The sequence below is a fragment of the Salvelinus namaycush genome, unplaced genomic scaffold (assembly GCF_016432855.1).
Source record: "Salvelinus namaycush isolate Seneca unplaced genomic scaffold, SaNama_1.0 Scaffold12, whole genome shotgun sequence".
NCBI classification, from domain to species: domain Eukaryota; kingdom Metazoa; phylum Chordata; class Actinopteri; order Salmoniformes; family Salmonidae; genus Salvelinus; species Salvelinus namaycush.
The window spans coordinates 954,764-977,263 of record NW_024057897.1 but is presented as its reverse complement, the minus strand read 5'-3'; the positions used below and the strand labels follow the sequence as shown (position 1 = coordinate 977,263).

At 47.4% G+C, this 22,500-nt stretch overlaps 1 protein-coding gene across 1 annotated transcript in view; it reads right to left on the bottom strand.

Moving 5' to 3' along the window:
- LOC120036058 (NADPH oxidase 4) overlaps window positions 1-22,500 on the bottom strand; it is a 46,093-nt gene that overhangs the window by 4,609 nt on the left and 18,984 nt on the right. Inside the window, exons 6-15 of the mRNA XM_038982518.1 lie at window positions 20,046-20,118; window positions 19,018-19,098; window positions 16,750-16,909; window positions 13,981-14,145; window positions 11,047-11,109; window positions 10,165-10,225; window positions 8,731-8,812; window positions 5,477-5,596; window positions 5,168-5,276; window positions 356-424 (exon numbers count right to left, since the gene is read on the bottom strand). Of these exons, the coding sequence (XP_038838446.1) occupies window positions 356-424; window positions 5,168-5,276; window positions 5,477-5,596; window positions 8,731-8,812; window positions 10,165-10,225; window positions 11,047-11,109; window positions 13,981-14,145; window positions 16,750-16,909; window positions 19,018-19,098; window positions 20,046-20,118 (983 nt within the window). The remainder of the gene's footprint in view (window positions 1-355; window positions 425-5,167; window positions 5,277-5,476; window positions 5,597-8,730; window positions 8,813-10,164; window positions 10,226-11,046; window positions 11,110-13,980; window positions 14,146-16,749; window positions 16,910-19,017; window positions 19,099-20,045; window positions 20,119-22,500) is intronic.

The window sequence follows — 22,500 nt, the reverse complement described above, 5'->3', positions numbered from 1 at the left end:
CTAACTCACTGACTGACTGACTGACTCACTGACTGACTGACTGATTGGCTGACTGATTGACTAACTCACTGACTGACTGACTGACTGACTGATTGACTGACTAACTCACTGACTGACTGACTGACTGACTGACTGACTGACTGACTGACTGACTGACTGACTGACTGATTGGCTGACTGACTGACTGATTGATTGACTGACTCACTGACTGATTGGCTGACTGATTGACTGACTGACTGACTGACTGACTAACTCACTGACTCACTGACTGACTGACTGATTGGCTGACTGATTGACTAACTCACTGACTGACTGACTGACTGATTGATTGACTGACGGTGTCTTTGAGTCTCACCTGAAGTCCATCTGTCTGGCTGACGAAGAGCTGCAGGTTCAGATAGTCAGGTCTGTTCTCCTGCCACAGCTAGAGAGAGAGAGAGAGAGAGGGTGAGACAGAGAGAATGAGAGAGAGGGGAGGGGGGAGAGAGATGGAATGAGAAAGAGAGCGAGAGAGAGGGTGAGACAGAGAGATAATGAGAGAGAGGGGAGGGGGGAGAGAGATGGAATGAGAAAGAGAGCGAGAGAGAGGGTGAGACAGAGAGATAATGAGAGAGAGGGGAGGGGGAGAGAGATGGAATGAGAAAGAGAGCGAGAGAGAGGGTGAGACAGAGAGATAATGAGAGAGAGGGGAGGGGGGAGAGAGATGGAATGAGAAAGAGAGCGAGAGAGAGGGCGAGACAGAGAGATAATGAGAGAGAGGGTATGGGAGAGAGAGGGAATGAGAAAGAGAGCGAGAGAGAGGGCGAGACAGAGAGATAATGAGAGAGAGGGTATGGGAGAGAGATGGAATGAGAAAGAGAGCGAGAGAGAGGGCGAGACAGAGAGATAATGAGAGAGAGGGTATGGGAGAGAGAGGGAATGAGAAAGAGGGTGAGACAGAGAGAGGGGAGGTTATATAAACATGCCTGATAGGCAGATACAGTGGGGTCCAAAAGTATAGGCACACTTGATAAAGATGTCCATATAGCCTAGCATGGAGGTGGCAGCACCATACTGTGGGGATGTTTTTAATCGGCAGGGCCTGGGAATCTGGTCAGAATTGAAGGAATGATGGGTGGTGCTAAATACAGAGAAATTCTTGAGGGAAACCTGTTTCAGTCTTCCAGAGATTTGAGAGTGGGACGGAGGTTCACCTTCCAGCAGGACAATGACCCTAAGCATACTGCTAAAGCAACACTCGAGTGGTTTAAGGGGAAACATTTAAATGTCTTGGAATGGCCTAGTCAAAGCCCAGACCTCAATCCAATTGAGAATCTATGGTATGACTTAACGATTGCTGTACACCAGCAGAACCCATCCAACTTGAAAGAACTGGAGCAGTTTTTCCTTGAAGAATGGGCAAAAATCCCAGTGGCTAGATGTGCCAAGCTTATAGAGACATACCCCAAGAGACTTGCAGCTGTAATTGCTGCAAAAGGTGTCTATACAAAGTATTGACTTTGGGGGGGGTGAATAGTTATGCATGCTCAAGATTAGTTTTTTTGTCTTATTTCTTGTTTGTTACACAATAAAAAACATTTTGCATCTTCAAAGTGGTAGGCATGTTGTGTTAATCAAATGATACAAACCCCCCAAAAATCTATTTTAATTCCAGGTTGTAAGGCAACAAAATAGGAAAAATGCCAAGGGGGATGAATACTTTCGCAAGCCACTGTACCAACCCTAACCCTAGCTCTGACTCTAAACTTAACCCTAACCCATATTCTAAACCAAACCGTAACCATAGCAAGCAGTTGAACAGATAGTTTTGTAATAGTAACCAAATAAATGTGTTGTATCATATAATTGAAGTCAAGTATGTCCTAAATTGTCTCCATTTACTGCTCAAAGCTCGAATAGACACTATTATTTACTACTATTATCTAGACGGTGCTATAACCTCAGATATCAGCCCCTCCACTACAGTCACTAGATGGTGCTATAACCTCAGATATCAGCCCCTCCACTACAGTCACTAGATGGTGCTATAACCCCAGATATCAGCCCCTCCACTACAGTCACTAGACGGTGCTATAACCCCAGATATCAGCCCCTCCACTACAGTCACTAGACGGTGCTATAACCCCAGATATCAGCCCCTCCACTACAGTCACTTGACGGTGCTATAACCCCAGATATCAGCCCCTCCACTACAGTCACTAGACGGTGCTATAACCCCAGATATCAGCCCCTCCACTACAGTCACTAGACGGTGCTATAACCCCAGATATCAGCCCCTCCACTACAGTCACTAGACGGTGCTATAACCCCAGATATCAGCCCCTCCACTACAGTCACTAGATGGTGCTATAACCCCAGATATCAGCCCCTCCACTACAGTCACTAGACGGTGCTATAACCCCAGATATCAGCCCCTCCACTACAGTCACTAGACGGTGCTATAACCCCAGATATCAGCCCCTCCACTACAGTCACTAGATATCCGGGGTTATAGCACCGTCTAGTGACTGTAGTGGAGGGGCTGATATTTGGGGTTATAGCACCGTCTAGTGACTGTAGTGGAGGGGCTGATATCTGGGGTTATAGCACCATCTAGTGACTGTAGTGGAGGGGCTGATACTACAGGCTGATACTACAGCTATAACCCCAGATATCAGCCCCTCTACTAGTCACTAGATGGCGCTATAACACCAGATATCAGCCCCTCTACTAGTCACTAGATGGCGCAATAACACCAGATATCAGCCCCTCTACTAGTCACTAGATGGCGCTATAACACCAGATATCAGCCCCTCTACTAGTCACTAGATGGCGCTATAACACCAGATATCAGCCTCTCCACTACAGACCTGTAGAGGGCGCTCTGCCCCTGCTCTGGGGGAGCACCAGCAGGTTTTTAAATAGTACACACACAGCACACTAAGAGAAGAAAGGTAAAAGACAGACCCCAGCCTCGGGCCTCAGTGCAGGAGGTGCCATACAACCTCTCTACCCCTAGCCTCTGCCGAGTCCCCAACAACCGGATGATCCAGTTTTCAGGGGAAATGGAAAGAGAGACTTCCGCTTTTGGACATAACCTTTTCTCAATAGGGGGTGCTGTTTGCACTTTGTAAAAATTTCGTTCCCAAATTAAACTGCCTCGTACTCAATTCTTGCTCGTACAATATGCATATTATTATTACTATTGGATAGAAAACACTCTCTAGTTTCTAAAACCGTTTGAATTATATCTGTGAGTAAAACAGAACTCGAGTTAATTTGCATGTCTTCTATTGGTTGAGATGCACTGCATACGCCTTCGCCTGGAAGTCAGCAAATAGTGAGAATTGGAATGGAGTTGCTAGGCAGATCTGAGGCCATATAAATGGGCTCGGAACGGGGGGTCCTCTCTTTCCTTCATTCGCCATGACGCAAGACAGACCTCAGGATGGCGTTCTGGAAAGCTCCCGTTATAGGCCTTAGATATATCCGGCTCTGATTTTATTCGATATAGGTGTTAAAGACATCATAATGTAGTTATTTTAAACCGAGTTATAGCAGTTTATATCAGTATATTGCGATTTTCGGATATTTATTTGTGCTGCGTTCTAGTGAGTTGGGCACGTCTGGGCCACATGGCTAATGTTTACTGCTAATTCCAAAGTTGAAGGCGACAATCTACAACCGAGCAACAATTCTTTTGGACAAAGGACAACTTGCCCAAGATTCTGATGGGAGCTCATCAAAAAGTAAGAACTATTTATGATGTTAATTTGTTGTTCTGTTGAAAAATGTAAAACTCATATTCCGCCATTAATTTCGGTGCGGTCTCGCTTTAACGCACGCTGTATGTCGTAGTAACGTTAATTTTAAAAATCTAACACAGCGGTTGCATTAAGAACTAATGTATCTTTCATTTGCTGTCCAACCTGTATTTTTTAGTCAAGTTTATGATTAGTTACTGATTAGATTAGGTGCCTCTCCCAAGATTTCTCCCGACATATTGTTGGCAGCTTGGCTACTATTCTCATTGTATAACCACGATTTGTGCCGCTAAATATGCACATTTTCGAACAAACTCTATATGTATTGTGTAATATGATGTTATAGGACTGTCATCGGAAGAAGTTTGAGAAGGTTAGTGAAAAAATTTATATCTTTTGCTGGTTTATTCGTTATCGCTATTGTTGGCTTGAATCAATGCTGTTGTGTGGTTGGCTATTGTAGTAAGCTAATATAATGCTATATTGTGTTTTCGCTGTAAAACACTTAAAAAATCTGAAATATTGGCTGGATTCACAAGATCTTTGTCTTTCATTTGCTGTACGCTGTGTATTTTTCGTAAATGTTTTATGATGAGTATTTAGGTAATTCACGTTGGTCTCTGTAGTTATTCTAGTTGCTTTGGTGAGAGTTGTGATGGTGGCTGCAATGGTAAACTATGATTTATACCTGAAATATGCACATTTTTCTAACAAAACATATGCTATACAATAAATATGTTATCAGACTGTCATCTGATGAAGTTGTTTCTTGGTTAGTGGCTATTTATATCTTTATTTGGTCGAAATTGTGATAGCTACCTATGCAGGAAAAAAATGGTGGGAAAAAAAAGTTGTGTCTTTTGCTATCGTGGTTAGCTAATAGATTTACATATTGTGTCTTCCCTGTAAAACATTTTAAAAATCAGAAATGATGGCTGGATTCACAAGATGTGTATCTTTCATCTGGTGTCTTGGACTTGTGATTTAATGATATTTAGATGCTAGTATTTACTTGTGACGCTATGCTAGGCTATGCTAGTCAGCTTTTTTACTGATGGGGGTGCTCCCGGATCCGGGATTGTGTGCAAGTAGAAGTTAACTCCTCCTCCACATTTACTGGATTGGTTGAACAGTGCAGAAGAGAACCTCTGCCAACATTTCGTTTTTCTTCTTGTCAAGACCAGTATGTAGGGGATCTAGTCTCAGACCAGTATGTAGGGGATCTAGTCTCAGACCAGTATGTAGGGGATCTAGTCTCAGACCAGTATGTAGGGGATCTAGTCTCAGACCAGTATGTAGGGGATCTAGTCTCAGACCAGTATGTAGGGGATCTAGTCTCAGCCGTTTATTTTACGCCTGCTACATTAGGTTACTCCACCCCTGATGTTTAGCCCTGACCTTTAACCTCTAGTCCCCAGGCTGACCTTGTGATGTAAGGCACACAGCAGCTCAGCGAACCAGTAGAAGGACTGCAGCTCCCTGCACACCCACACAAAGTACAGCCTCCTGAGACGGAAATGCCTCCAGCCATCCCTGAGACAGTACACACACACACACACACACACACACACACACACACACACACACACACACACACACACACACACACACACACACACACACACACACACACAGAAAGTACAGTGTGAGAATTTGGGCATTAAGAACATGTCAAAGTATTCCCACCAATGGTAAACCAACAACCAACCATCTCTTGTTAGACAGCCACTCACAGCAGGGCGTGCAGAACGCAGGCGAATGGCGTGACTCCGATCCCACCCGCCACACACAGACTGACCTCATAGTTAAACACCTCCTGTGATGAACTGCCAAACGGACCGTCCACGTACAGCCTACACACACAGTGGGAGGGTTACTATAGTGAGACAGTGACAAATTACACACTACTTCAGACAATTATGACAAGTGGCTTTTGTATGTTCATCTACATCCTTGTGGTGGTCTATACTCTATGTTCACCTACATCCTTGTGGTGGTCTATAGTCTATGTTCACCTACATCCTTGTGGTGGTCTATACTCTATGTTCACCTACATCCTTGTGGTGGTCTATAGTCTATGTTCATCTACATCCTTGTGGTGGTCTATACTCTATGTTCACCTACATCCTTGTGGTGGTCTATACTCTATGTTCACCTACATCCTTGTGGTGGTCTATAGTCTATGTTCATCTACATCCTTGTGGTGGTCTATACTCTATGTTCACCTACCTCCTTGTGGTGGTCTATACTCTATGTTCACCTACATCCTTGTGGTGGTCTATACTCTATGTTCATCTACATCCTTGTGGTGGTCTATACTCTATGTTCACCTACATCCTTGTGGTGGTCTATACTCTATGTTCACCTACATCCTTGTGGTGGTCTATAGTCTATGTTCACCTACATCCTTGTGGTGGTCTATACTCTATGTTCATCTACATCCTTGTGGTGGTCTATACTCTATGTTCACCTACATCCTTGTGGTGGTCTATACTCTATGTTCATCTACCTCCTTGTGGTGGTCTATACTCTATGTTCATCTACATCCTTGTGGTGGTCTATACTCTATGTTCACCTACCTCCTTGTGGTGGTCTATACTCTATGTTCATCTACATCCTTGTGGTGGTCTATACTCTATGTTCACCTACCTCCTTGTGGTGGTCTATACTCTATGTTCACCTACCTCCTTGTGGTGGTCTATACTCTATGTTCATCTACATCCTTGTGGTGGTCTATACTCTATGTTCACCTACCTCCTTGTGGTGGTCTATACTCTATGTTCACCTACCTCCTTGTGGTGGTCTATACTCTATCTATACTCTATGTTCATCTACATCCTTGTGGTGGTCTATACTCTATGTTCACCTACATCCTTGTGGTGGTCTATACTCTATGTTCATCTACATCCTTGTGGTGGTCTATACTCTATGTTCACCTACCTCCTTGTGGTGGTCTATACTCTATGTTCACCTACCTCCTTGTGGTGGTCTATACTCTATGTTCATCTACCTCCTTGTGGTGGTCTATACTCTATGTTCACCTACCTCCTTGTGGTGGTCTATACTCTATGTTCATCTACATCCTTGTGGTGGTCTATACTCTATGTTCACCTACATCCTTGTGGTGGTCTATACTCTATGTTCATCTACATCCTTGTGGTGGTCTATACTCTATGTTCACCTACCTCCTTGTGGTGGTCTATACTCTATGTTCACCTACATCCTTGTGGTGGTCTATACTCTATGTTCACCTACATCCTTGTGGTGGTCTATACTCTATGTTCATCTACATCCTTGTGGTGGTCTATACTCTATGTTCACCTACATCCTTGTGGTGGTCTATAGTCTATGTTCACCTACATCCTTGTGGTGGTCTATACTCTATGTTCACCTACATCCTTGTGGTGGTCTATACTCTATGTTCACCTACATCCTTGTGGTGGTCTATACTCTATGTTCATCTACATCCTTGTGGTGGTCTATACTCTATGTTCACCTACCTCCTTGTGGTGGTCTATACTCTATGTTCACCTACATCCTTGTGGTGGTCTATACTCTATGTTCACCTACATCCTTGTGGTGGTCTATAGTCTATGTTCACCTACCTCCTTGTGGTGGTCTATACTCTATGTTCACCTACATCCTTGTGGTGGTCTATACTCTATGTTCACCTACATCCTTGTGGTGGTCTATACTCTATGTTCATCTACATCCTTGTGGTGGTCTATAGTCTATGTTCACCTACATCCTTGTGGTGGTCTATACTCTATGTTCACCTACATCCTTGTGGTGGTCTATACTCGCAGGACCTCATTTACAGTGAATGAATCGTAAATCGTAAATGAAACTAGGACACACACACACACACACACACACATACTGTATACACACACACACTCGGGATCCCAATGACTTCCTATAAGGTCAGGCAAACATAAACAAACAGGCTTCATCCTGCATGTCAGTCCCACAGCCAGACAGAAGGAGAGATCAGCATGATAACTCCTTAAACAAATAAACCCCCTAACCCTACAGCAGAGAGATAGATAGAGAGAGAGAGAGAAATAGAGATGGGAAGTGAGAGAGAGGAAGGAGATGGGAGGAAGAGTGAGAAGAAAGAAAAACAAGAAGAGAATGAGAAAGGGAAAACAGTCCAGAGAGCACACACACACACACACCTATGACGATGACAGTCTGGACCAGGTTGTTTGGTCAGGTGGAGTGCAGATCCCAACTAAGCACAGCCCACAGACCAAAAAATCTATGAGCCTCACACACACAGACACATACACACATTGACAGACACACACAAACATACATCAGGAAGGGTGTGAGGGCAGGGGTCAGAGGGTCATAAACTTTGCCCCTCTGTGTGATTCTGAGCCTTCATGGGAAATCATGTCAGCTGCATTACTGAGGTAAGACAAGAGATATAGTGGTGTGTGTGTGTGTGTGTGTGTGTGTGTGTGTGTGTGTGTGTGTGTGTGTGTGTGTGTGTGTGTGTGTGTGTGTGTGTGTGTGTGTGTGTGTGTGTGTGTGTGTGTGTGTGTGTGTGTGTGTGTGTGACTGTGTGTTCCTAGATAGAGTCCCTCTATCCCCATCCCCCTCTAACTCTCTGAATTCTGACCTCTCTCTCTCAAAGCTGACGCCCCCTGAGTTCACAATGACTTACCAAGGTCTACTAGCACACTACTTCTACCACACACATGCCTACACTCTTAGAAAATGGTTCCATAAGGGTTCTTCAGCTGTCCCCATAGGATAACCCTTTTTGGTTCCAGGTAGAATTATTTTGGGTTCCATGTAGGACCCTCTGTGGACAGGGTTCTACATAGAACCGAAAAGGATTCTACCTGGAACCAAAAAAAGTTTCCTTAACGGGTTCTCCTATTGGGACAGCTGAAGAACCCTTTTAGGTTCTAGATGGCATGTTTGATTTCTAAGAATGTAGGCACTCACGCCCACACACTCACAGGGTCAAACCTACTTTGGGTATCTCCTCTGTTGCACCATGGGTAGGATCTCTGACTCGGCTCCCGGATCAGGAAGCAATAGCTCTGTAAAACGTTCTGAAAAAGAGAGGAATGAGACAAAAGAAAAAAGATGGAGGTGGAGGAGGAGAGTGAAGAAAAAGGAGAACAGACAGGACAAGGCATGAGACGAGAGGGGGAGAACAGAGTGAAAAGAGGCGAAACAACACATGGTAAGACCATGAATCAGATGAGTTTGGGGTTGTGGTAGGACTGGCTGTACTGTGGCTTGTATGGGGTTGCGGTAGGACTGGCTGTAGAGCCATGTTAGAGCCATGTTAGAGCCACTGCTAGAGTCATGTTAACTCTTAGAACCCTGTACTAATACTGCTAGAGCCATGTTAGCTCTTAGAACCCTGTACTAATACTGCTAGAGCCATGTTAACTCTTAGAACCCTGTACTAATACTGCTAGAGCCATGTTAACTCTTAGAACCCTGTACTAATACTGCTAGAGCCATGTTAGCTCTTAGAACCCTGCACTAATACTGCTAGAGCCGTGTTAGCTCTTAGAACCCTGCACTAATACTGCTAGAGCCATGTTAGCTCTTAGAACCCTGTACTAATACTGCTAGAGCCATGTTAGCTCTTAGAACCCTGTACTAATACTGCTAGAGCCATGTTAGCTCTTAGAACCCTGTACTAATACTGCTAGAGCCATGTTAGCTCTTAGAACCCTGCACTAATACTGCTAGAGCCATGTTAGCTCTTAGAACCCTGTACTAATACTGCTAGAGCCATGTTAGCTCTTAGAACCCTGTACTAATACTGCTAGAGCCATGTTAGCTCTTAGAACCCTGCACTAATACTGCTAGAGCCATGTTAGCTCTTAGAACCCTGCACTAATACTGCTAGAGCCATATTAGCTCTTAGAACCCTGTACTAATACTGCTAGAGCCATGTTAGCTCTTAGAACCCTGCACTAATACTGCTAGAGCCATGTTAGCTCTTAGAACCCTGTACTAATACTGCTAGAGCCATGTTAGCTCTTAGAACCCTGCACTAATACTGCTAGAGCCATGTTAGCTCTTAGAACCCTGCACTAATACTGCTAGAGCCATGTTAGCTCTTAGAACCCTGTACTAATACTGCTTGTAATACATGGCTCTCCGTGTTAGCCATCAGCTTACAGAAGCCTCCGGAAATGGATTCTCCCAAGCAAAGATGAGAAGGGGGTTAAAACAAATCCCCAGCCCCAATTCTGTAATTTCTGAGACGGTACAGGCTGTCCCTGGAGCTTAGGGAGGATGTGCAGGAGATCCACTGTGTTGTGTGTGTGTGTGTGTGTGTGTGTGTGTGTGTGTGTGTGTGTGTGTGTGTGTGTGTGTGTGTGTGTGTGTGTGTGTGTGTGTGTGTGTGTGTGTGTGTGTGTGTGTGTGTGTGTTCACTCACCAGTCCAGTCTCCCACCACTCTGAGATGTATTCCTAATGTTTCTTTCTTCTCCGTGGGACACTGCAAGGAGGAGCACAGACAATGAGTCATTCACATACACACACACACACACACACACACACACACACACACACACACACACACACACACACACACACACACACACACACACACACACACACACACACACTGAGCGTGCCTCGGCCTGGTGTTTTTGGGGGGATTGTAGCAGGGTACAGAATCACTGACAAAGAGCAGACAGACCCCTGAGGGCAGTAACACTGTCTGCCAACAGGAAAGCAATGTGCATGTACATTGCGTGTGCGTGTGTGTGTGTGTGTGTGTGTGTGTGTGTGTGTGTGTGTGTGTGTGTGTGTGTGTGTGTGTGTGTGTGTGTGTGTGTGTGTGTGTGTGTGTGTGAGTGTGTATATGATGTGTGTACGTGCGCACGCTCGTCTGTGCTGGTGTAAATGTTAAAAAGGAGTGGATCAGGTTCCTGAAGTAAAGTCTCTTATTCCAGAACAATCATTTGACTTCTGCCAAATTGATAAAGAACTGTAGCTGATGTATGAGGGATTTAAAGTGTCAACTGTCAATCTACCAGCTTAACCCTAACCCTAACCCCCCTGCCTCCACATCAATGAGAGAACTGGAGCCGAGGGGCCTCAGAGAGAGAGAACTTCACGTGTACCAGGGGGTAAAAAGTTAGGTTGTAGCACGTGCCTTTAGATGTGAGTATTATGTCATGTTTGAGGTATGAAGAGAAAGCATGGTGAATTGATATCTTGCACTGTGTGTGAGGAAGCCTCTAGCTGTTCAGTAGACCTCGATCTGCACATTTGTTGTTTGATTTGTGAGAAAAACCAACTGGACCAACTTACCGCAGTCAGAGTGAAGGGATGGTTTTCAAATGATGACACACTGGGACAGTTTAGTACAATGTACTGAGAAAGGACGAGGAGAGGGAGAAAAGACAGAGGGAGAAAATAGACAGAGAAAAAAATAAAATCTTAAACTCTACAGCTGTTCTACCCTTGACTACTGCCAGATTCCAGACCATTCCCTCGCCCCACCAGATTCCAGACCATTCCCTCGCCCCAACAGATTCCAAACCATTCCCTCGCCCCACCAGATTCCAGACCATTCCCTCGCCCCACCAGATTCCAAACCATTCCCTCGCCGCAACAGATTCCAAACCATTCCCTCGCCCCAACAGATTCCAAACCATTCCCTCGCCCCAACAGATTCCAGACCATTCCCTCGCCCCAACAGATTCCAAACCATTCCCTCGCCCCACCAGATTCCAGACCATTCCCTCGCCCCACCAGATTCCAGACAAATCCATCGCCCCAACAGATTCCAGACCATTCCCTCGCCCCACCAGATTCCAGACCATTCCCTCGCCCCACCAGATTCCAGACCATTCCCTCGCCCCACCAGATTCCAGACCATTTCCTCGCCCCACCAGATTCCAGACAAATCCATCGCCCCAACAGATTCCAGACCATTCCCTCACCCCAACAGATTCCAGACCATTCCCTCGCCCCACCAGATTCCAGACCATTCCCTCGCCCCACCAGATTCCAGACAAATCCATCGCCCCAACAGATTCCAGACCATTCCCTCGCCCCACCAGATTCCAAACCATTCCCTCGCCCCACCAGATTCCAAACCATTCCCTCGCCCCACCAGATTCCAAACCATTCCCTCGCCCCACCAGATTCCAAACCATTTCCTCGCCCCAACAGATTCCAGACCATTCCCTCGCCCCACCAGATTCCAGACCATTCCCTCGCCCCACCAGATTCCAAACCATTCCCTCGCCCCACCAGATTCCAGACCATTCCCTCGCCCCACCAGATTCCAAACCATTCCCTCGCCCCACCAGATTCCAGACCATTCCCTCGCCCCACCAAATTCCAAACCATTCCCTCGCCCCACCAGATTCCAAACCATTCCCTCGCCCCACCAGATTCCAAACCATTCCCTCGCCCCACCAGATTCCAGACAAATCCATCGCCCCAACAGATTCCAGACCATTCCCTCGCCCCACCAGATTCCAAACGATTCCCTCGCCCCACCAGATTCCAAACCATTCCCTCGACCCACCAGATTCCAAACCATTTCCTCGCCCCAACAGATTCCAGACCATTCCCTCGCCCCACCAGATTCCAAACCATTCCCTCACCCCACCAGATTCCAGACCATTCCCTCGCCCCACCAGATTTGTATTTAAAAGTTGCATTCTATATTTGCACAACACATCTTTTGTTAGTGACTCATTACTAACATTTTGACAGAAGTCTATCTCCATACTTGAGGCTTTGTACAGATCTCAGGTAAGTAATATGGCAGAAACAACTACCTTTCTGCTACTTTGGTTGAGGTTTTAGTAATATGACAGAGTAAGTGTTACCTTACTGCTAACTTACAGTGAGGGAAAAAAGTATTTGATCCCCTGCTGATTTTGTACGTTTGCCCACTGACAAAGAAATGATCAGTCTATAATTTGAATGGTAGGTTTATTTGAACAGTGAGAGACAGAATAACAACAAAAAAATCCAGAAAAATGCATGTCAAAAATGTTATAAATTGATTTGCATTTTAAAGAGGGAAATGAGTATTTGGTGAGAAGGTGACAACAGTTGGTGAGATTATTCGCAAATGGAAGAAACACAAAATAACTGTCAATCTCCCTCTGCCTGGGGCTCCATGCAAGATCTCACTTCGTGGAGTTGCAATGATCATGAGAACGGTGAGGAATCAGCCCAGAACTACACAGGAGGATCTTGTCAATGATCTCAAGGCAGCTAGGACCATAGTCACCAAGAAAACAATTGGTAACACACTACGCCTTGAAGGACTGAAATCCTGCAGCGGCCGCAAGGTCCCCCTGCTCAAGAAAGCACATATACATGCCCGTCTGAAGTTTGCCAATGAACATCTGAATGATTCAAAGGACAACTGGGTGAAAGTGTTGTGGTCAGATGAGACCAAAATGGAGCTCTTTGGCATCAACTCAACTCGCCGTGTTTGGAGGAGGAGGAATGCTGCCTATGACCCCAAGAACACCATCCCCACCGTCAAACATGGAGGTGGAAACATTATGCTTTGGGGGTGTTTTTCTGCTAAGGGGACAGGACAACTTCACCGCATCAAAGGGACGATGGACGGGGCCATGTACCGTCAAATCGTGGGTGAGAACCTCCTTCCCTCAGCCAGGGCATTGAAAATGGGTCGTGGATGGGTATTCCAGCATGACAATGACCCAAAACACACGGCCAAGGCAACAAAGGAGTGGATCAAGAAGAGGCACATTAAGGTCCTGGAGTGGCCTAGCCAGTCTCCAGACCTTAATCCCATAGAAAATCTGTGGAGGGAGCTGAAGGTTCGAGTTGCCAAACGTCAGCCTCGAAACCTTAATGACTTGGAGAAGATCTGCAAAGAGGAGTGGGACAAAATCCCTCCTGAGATGTGTGCAAACCTGGTGGCCAACTACAAGAAACGTCTGACCTCTGTGATTGCCAACAAGGGTTTTGCCACCAAGTACTGAGTCATGTTTTGCAGAGGGGTCAAATACTTATTTCCCTCATTAAAATGCAAATCAATTTATAACATTTTTGACATGCATTTTTCTGGATTATTTTGTTGTTATTCTGTCTCAAATAAACCTACCATTAAAATTATAGACTGATCATTTCTTTGTCAGTGGGCAAACGTACAGAATCAGCAGGGGATCAAACACTTTTTTCCCTCACTGTAGTCCAGAGCCATGCCACAGTGTGGTTACTATAGTAACTATATCTGTCACTCACCTGCCCCGGATGGGCATTAAAGTCCTTCTTCAGCATGCGCAGCTCGATGACGTCACAGGGATGCCTGACGACAGCAACTATGGTGACGGGGGAGTTGCTCCGAATGTAACGATATAGCCTCTCAGCACAGTAGAGACACAGAGGACCAGACACCCACAGCCAGGTCTACACGCACACACACACACGCACACACGCACACACACGCACATACACATACACACGCACATACGCACATGCGCACACACACGCACACACGCGCACACACGCACACACACACACACTAATTACTCCCAGCCAGAGAGAGGCAAGTCCAGAGATTTGATTTTATGAGACAACATTGGCGCTTAACAAGCATGTGCACACAGAGAGGCCTTCACCCCTCCCCTACCTCCCATCCTCCCCTACACCCCTATCACACCTCCCATCCTCCCCTACACCCCCTATCACACCTCCTCACCTCCCATCCTCCCCTATACCCCATCACTCCACCTCACCCCCATCCTCCCCTACACCCCATCACTCCACCTCACCTCCATCCTCCCCTACATCCCATCACTCCACCTCACCCCCATCCTCCCCTACACCCCATCACTCCACCTCACCTCCCATCCTCCCCTACACCCCATCACTCCACCTCACCTCCATCCTCCCCTACACCCCATCACTCCACCTCACCTCCATCCTCCCCTACATCCCATCACTCCACCTCACCCCCATCCTCCCCTACACCCCATCACTCCACCTCACCCCCATCCTCCCCTACACCCCATCACTCCACCTCACCTCCCATCCTCCCCTACACCCCATCACTCCACCTCACCTCCCATCCTCCCCTACATCCCATCACTCCACCTCACCTCCATCCTCCCCTACACCCCATCACTCCACCTCACCCCCATCCTCCCCTACACCCCATCACTCCACCTCACCTCCATCCTCCCCTACACCCCATCACTCCACCTCACCTCCCATCCTCCCCTACACCCCATCACTCCACCTCACCTCCCATCCTCCCCTACACCCCATCACTCCACCTCACCTCCCATCCTCCCCTACACCCCATCACTCCACCTCACCTCCCATCCTCCCCTACACCCCATCACTCCACCTCACCTCCCATCCTCCCCTACACCCCATCACTCCACCTCACCTCCCATCCTCCCCTACACCCCATCACTCCACCTCACCTCCATCCTCCCCTACACCCCATCACTCCACCTCACCCCCATCCTCCCCTACACCCCATCACTCCACCTCACCCCCATCCTCCCCTACACCCCATCACTCCACCTCACCCCCATCCTCCCCTACACCCCATCACTCCACCTCACCTCCATCCTCCCCTACACCCCATCACTCCACCTCACCTCCCATCCTCCCCTACACCCCATCACTCCACCTCACCTCCATCCTCCCCTACACCCCATCACTCCACCTCACCTCCCATCCTCCCCTACACCCCATCACTCCACCTCACCTCCCATCCTCCCCTACACCCCATCACTCCACCTCACCTCCCATCCTCCCCTACACCCCATCACTCCACCTCACCCCCATCCTCCCCTACACCCCATCACTCCACCTCACCTCCCATCCTCCCCTACACCCCATCACTCCACCTCACCCCCATCCTCCCCTACACCCCATCACTCCACCTCACCTCCATCCTCCCCTACACCCCATCACTCCACCTCACCTCCCATCCTCCCCTACACCCCATCACTCCACCTCACCTCCATCCTCCCCTACACCCCATCACTCCACCTCACCTCCCATCCTCCCCTACACCCCATCACTCCACCTCACCTCCCATCCTCTCCTACACCCCATCACTCCACCTCACCCCCATCCTCCCCTACACCCCATCACTCCACCTCACCTCCCATCCTCCCCTACACCCCATCACTCCACCTCACCCCCATCCTCCCCTACACCCCATCACTCCACCTCACCTCCCATCCTCCCCTACACCCCATCACTCCACCTCACCTCCCATCCTCCCCTACATCCCATCACTCCACCTCACCCCCATCCTCCCCTACACCCCATCACTCCACCTCACCTCCCATCCTCCCCTACACCCCATCACTCCACCTCACCCCCATCCTCCCCTACACCCCATCACTCCACCTCACCCCCATCCTCCCCTACACCCCATCACTCCACCTCACCTCCCATCCTCCCCTACACCCCATCACTCCACCTCACCTCCCATCCTCCCCTACACCCCATCACTCCACCTCACCCCCATCCTCCCCTACACCCCATCACTCCACCTCACCTCCCATCCTCCCCTACACCCCATCACTCCACCTCACCTCCCATCCTCCCCTACACCCCATCACTCCACCTCACCCCCATCCTCCCCTACACCCCATCACTCCACCTCACCCCCATCCTCCCCTACACCCCATCACTCCACCTCACCTCCCATCCTCCCCTACACCCCATCACTCCACCTCACCTCCATCCTCCCCTACACCCCATCACTCCACCTCACCTCCATCCTCCCCTACATCCCATCACTCCACCTCACCTCCCTTCCTCCCCTACACCCCATCACTCCACCTCACCCCCATCCTCCCCTACACCCCATCACTCCACCTCACCTCCATCCTCCCCTACACCCATCACTCCACCTCACCTCCATCCTCCCCTACACTCCTATCACTCCACCTCACCCCCATCCTCCCCCCCTCACTCCACCTCACCCCCATCCTCCCCTACACCCCCCCCCCCCCCCCCCCGACCCCCCCACATTACACACACCTCGGGTGAGTTGGGTTGGAACCGAGCCTCCTCTCTGCAGCTCCATACATCTCCTTCAGCCTGTCCTGACTCCTCCTCTGTCTTGTCCGGGTTAGTCTGATTGGCTCTGAGGCAGCCAGGGGGGTGGGCCTCAAAGTTGGTCTGGTACTTCAGAGCACCACTAAAGGATGACAAAGAGTGAGAAAAGATGATGATGATGATAAAGAAGAAGAACACAACATTCCGGCTCTGAAGATTCTAAAAGTCCACAGGTGCATGTGTGTGGGTGTGTGTTAACCTGGGGCAGTAGAGTTGAGTAACAAAGTGAATGTGTCAGTGTGTTACTACGACTGTAATGGAACCCTGGTGGCTGAGAGGACCTGATGGGGACAGCTCAACGTCAGCTCTGTCTGGACTGATGCACTAGTATGATAGTAATGCCATTAAAATGCATTCTATACCTCTCTGTATCCAACACTATGAAAACATACTGATAGTACTACTCTGTCATGACTAACCCCTTAATCAAGGTGTCCTCGTGCTTCCCAGCCGAAACAGTTCAGAAAAGCTTGGCACACCTGTATTTGGGGATTTTCTTCCATTCTTCTCTGCAGATCCTCTCAAGCTCTGTCAGGTGGGATGGGGAGCGTCGCTGCACAGCTATTTTCAGGTCTCTCCAGAGATGTTGGATCGGGTTCAAGTCCGGCTGGGTCACTAAAGGACATTCAGAGACTTGTCCCTAAGCCACTCCTGCATTGTCTTGGCTGTGTGCTTCGGGTCGTTATCCTGTTGGAAGGTGAACCTTCACCCCAGTATGAGATGCTGAGCACTCTGGAGCAGGTTTTCATCAAGGATCTCGCTGTACTTTGCTGTATCTGTATCTTTCCCTCGATCCTGACTAGTCTCCCAGTCCCTGCAGCTGAAAGAGAGTCTCTGCTTCACTGTAGGGACCGTGGCAGGTTTCCTTCAGACGTGATGCTTGGCATTCAGGCCAAAGAGTTCAATCTTGGTTCCATCAGACCAAAGAATCTGGTTTCTCATTGTCTGAGTCCTTTAGGTGCCTTTTGGCAAACTCCAATTGGGCTTTCATGTGCCTTTTACTGAGGAGTGGCTTCCGTCTGGCCACTCTACCATAAAGGCCTGATTGGCAGAGTGCTGCAGAGATGGTTGTCCTTCTGGAAGGTTCTCCCATCTCCACAACGGAACTCTGGACCTCTATCAGAGTGACCATGGGCACCTCCCTGACGAAGGCCCTTCTCCCCCGACTGCTCAGTTTGTCCGGGAGGCCAGCTCTAGGAAGAGTCTTGGGGGTTCCAAACTTCTTCCATTTAAGAATGATGGAGGCCACTGTGTTCTTGGGGAACTTTAATGCTGAATAATTTTTTGGGGTATCCTTCCCCAGATCTGTGCCTCAACACAATCCTGTCTCTGAGCTCTACGGACAATTCCTTCAACCTCATGGCTTGTTTTTTGCTCTGACATCCACTGTCAACTGTGGGACCTTATATGGGACAGGTGTGTGCCTTTCCAAACCATGTCCAACCAATTGAATTTACCACAGGAGGACTCCATTCAAGTTGTAGAAACATTTAAAGGATGATCACAATGGAAACAGGAGCTCAATTTCGAGTCTAAATTTCGAATCTCATAGCAAAGGGTCTGAATACCTATGTAAATAAGGTATATCTGTTTTTTATTTTTAATACATTTGCAAAAATATCGGGGAAAATGTGTTTTGTTCTTTGTCATTATGGGGTATTGTGATGTCATTATGGGGTATTGTGATGTCATTGTGGGGTATTGTGATGTCATTATGGGGTATTGTGATGTCATTATGGGGTATTGTGTGTAGTTTGATGAGATGTTTTATCTATTTCATCCATTTTAGAATAAGGCTGTAACGTAACAAAATGTGGAAAAAGTCAAGGAGTCTGAATACTTTCCGAATGCATTGTAGATCTTAGTGTATACTGGCTACGGTGTCTCAAGATGGACAAAAATAACTATTGAAGCATTTTCGTTATATTTCAAGCGAAGGACTTTTAAAGGAGTATGCGAGCACACTTGTTTGGTTCGGCTAGCCGAGTTTGGCTAGGCGCCAGCCGAACTGAAGCATGCTGACACCTTTAATCAGACACACACACACACACACACACACACACACACACACACACACACACACACACACACACACACACACACACACACACACACACACACACACACACACACACACACAGCCACACACAGCCACATAGTCCCCATACCAAAGGCGATAAGTTAACTTACCCGACGACATGCACAATCAGTATGATGTAGAACACTATGAAGAGGTTGTGGGTGTACCAGAATATCTCATAGTTGGACACCCTGAAACACAGAGGACATTCCACAAACATAATGATATCATGAATCATCAGATTACTGTAAAGTCTCATTAACATCACCACATATTTTCATACATCAGATTACCACAAGGTCCACAACGGCATATTTTCACATTTTCTGCAGAAAAACTATTTTAGGGAGTGCTGTGGAATGACAGGAAGATACGAGTGTTGGAGAAAAGCAGACAAAAAGAGAGAAATTATCCAGGAGAAGAGCGAGAGAGAGAGAGAGAGAGAGGTCAGAGCATAACTGAAGACATGAAGAGCCACGCCTTTTAATTTACAGGGTCTCTTAAACCAGTGGAGGGCAGGACAGTGTATGTGTGTGTGTGTGTGTGTGTGTGTGTGTGTGTGTGTGTGTGTGTGTGTGTGTGTGTGTGTGTGTGTGTGTGTGTGTGTGTGTGTGTGTGTGTGTGTGTGTGTGTGTGTGTGTGTGTGTGTGTGTGTGTGTGTGTGTGATTACAGACAACTTCCCCCAATAAACACAACTTACACCAAACAACAGTTGAAACGCAGTCACCCTCCAAGAACGCTCTGAACACCCACACCCATGACCCATGACCCATGACACCCATGACACCCATGACCACACCCTTTGAACATCAGTGTCTCCCTACAATACTGGGACTCACACCCACACCCTCTATACACACACACACACACACACACGCACACGCTGACCTAAGGCCTAAGTGGAACTGCCTCTGATCCTGCATTAAATTACAACAGGCAAGGCAGAAGACACCACAATCAGGACCCAGTCTAAATCAAAGCACAGGACCTCTCCTTGCCGCCCCCTGTGACCTCAGTTATGACATAGGTTTGGCCACGCTGGTAGTTGGTCCCTTTATCCTGGCCATCTAAGACTGACAGACACACATTTAAGAAATTTAGCAGACGCTCTTGTCCAGGGTAACTTAAGAGTTTTACCTGATGCAGTAGGAAGAGGCAGTGAACATCAGGAAGAGGATGAGGACCAATAGGATACCAGTGATCCCCGGGACTAAACCACATCCACCAATCAGAGAACAGAGAGACAAGAGTTATAACATTATTAACCAATCAGAGAACAAAGTGACATATTCATAACAAAGAGACAGATTCATAACATTACTAAACATTCAGTGAACAAAGAGACAGTCATAACATAATTAACCAATCAGAGAACAAAGTGACATATTCATAACAAAGAGACAGATTCATAACATTACTAAACATTCAGTGAACAAAGAGACAGTCATAACATAATTAACCAATCAGAGAACAAAGAGACAGATTCATAACATGAATAACCAATCACAGAACAGAGAGAGTCATAAAATGATTAACCAATCAGAGAACAGAGACAAAACTGTGATGACATCATTATTTGTTGTGTTAGATAGTTGAGCAAGGGAATAGGGCAGGTTTTCAGACTGGACTAGACTATCAGGAAGGGAATAGGGCAGGTTTTCAGTCTGGACTAGACTACCAGGAAGAGGCTAAGGAAGGTTTTCAGACTGGACTACACTACCAGGAAGGGAATAGGGAAGGTTTTCAGACTGGACTACATTACCAGGAAGGGGATAGGGAAGGTTTTCAGACTGGACTACACTACCAGGAAGGGGATAGGGAAGGTTTTCAGACTGGACTACACTACCAGGAAGGGAATAGGGAAGGTTTTCAGACTGGACTAGACTACCAGGAAGGGAATAGAGAACGTTTTCAGACTGGACTAGACTACCAGGAAGGGAATAGGGAAGGTTTTCAGACTGGACTAGACTACCAGGAAGGGAATAGGGAAGGTTTTCAGACTGGACTAGACTACCAGGAAGGGAATAGGGAAGGTTTTCAGACTGGACTAGACTACCAGGAAGGGAATAGAGAAAGTTTTCAGACTGGACTACACTACCAGGAAGGGAATAGGGAAGGTTTTCAGACTGGACTAGACTACCAGGAAGGGAATAGGGAAGGTTTTCAGACTGGACTAGACTACCAGGAAGGGAATAGAGAAAGTTTTCAGACTGGACTACACTACCAGGAAGGGGATAGGGAAGGTTTTCAGACTGGACTAGACTACCAGGAAGGGAATAGGGAAGGTTTTCAGACTGGACTACACTACCAGGAAGGGAATAGGGCAGGTTTTCAGACTGGACTAGACTACCAGGAAGGGAATAGGGAAGGTTTTCAGACTGGACTACACTACCAGGAAGGGAATAGGGCAGGTTTTCAGACTGGACTAGACTACCATGAAGGGAATAGGGAAGGTTTTCAGACTGGAATAGACTACCAGGAAGGGAATAGGGAAGGTTTTCAGACTGGACTAGACTACCAGGAAGGGGATAGGGAAAGTTTTCAGACTGGACTACACTACCAGGAAGGGAATAGGGAAGGTTTTCAGACTGGACTAGACTACCATGAAGGGAATAGGGAAGGTTTTCAGACTGGACTAGACTACCAGGAAGGGAATAGAGAAAGTTTTCAGACTGGACTACACTACCAGGAAGGGAATAGGGAAGGTTTTCAGACTGGACTAGACTACCAGGAAGGGAATAGAGAACGTTTTCAGACTGGACTACATTACCAGGAAGGGGATAGGGAAGGTTTTCAGACTGGACTAGACTACCAGGAAGGGAATAGGGAAGGTTTTCAGACTGGACTAGACTACCAGGAAGGGAATAGGGCAGGTTTTCAGACTGGACTAGACTACCAGGAAGGGAATAGAGAAGGTTTTCAGACTGGACTACATTACCAGGAAGGGAATAGGGAAGGTTTTCAGACTGGAATAGACTACCAGGAAGAGGCTAAGGAAGGTTTTCAGTCTGGACTACACTACCAGGAAGGGAATAGGGAAGGTTTTCAGACTGGACTAGACTACCATGAAGGGAATAGGGAAGGTTTTCAGACTGGACTAGACTACCATGAAGGGAATAGGGAAGGTTTTCAGACTGGAATAGACTACCAGGAAGAGGCTAAGGAAGGTTTTCAGTCTGGACTAGACTACCAGGAAGGGAATAGGGAAGGTTTTCAGACTGGAATAGACTACCAGGAAGAGGCTAAGGAAGGTTTTCAGAATGGACTACACTACCAGGAAGGGGATAGGGAAGGTTTTCAGACTGGACTAGACTACCAGGAAGAGGATAGGGAAGGTTTTCAGTCTGGACTAGACTACCAGGAAGGGGATAGGGCAGGTTTTCAGACTGGACTAGACTACCAGGAAGGGGATAGGGAAGGTTTTCAGACTGGACTAGACTACCAGGAAGGGGATAGGGCAGGTTTTCAGACTGGACTAGACTACCAGGAAGGGGATAGGGAAGGTTTTCAGACTGGACTAGACTACCATGAAGGGGATAGGGAAGGTTTTCAGACTGGACTAGACTACCAGGAAGGGGATAGGGAAGGTTTT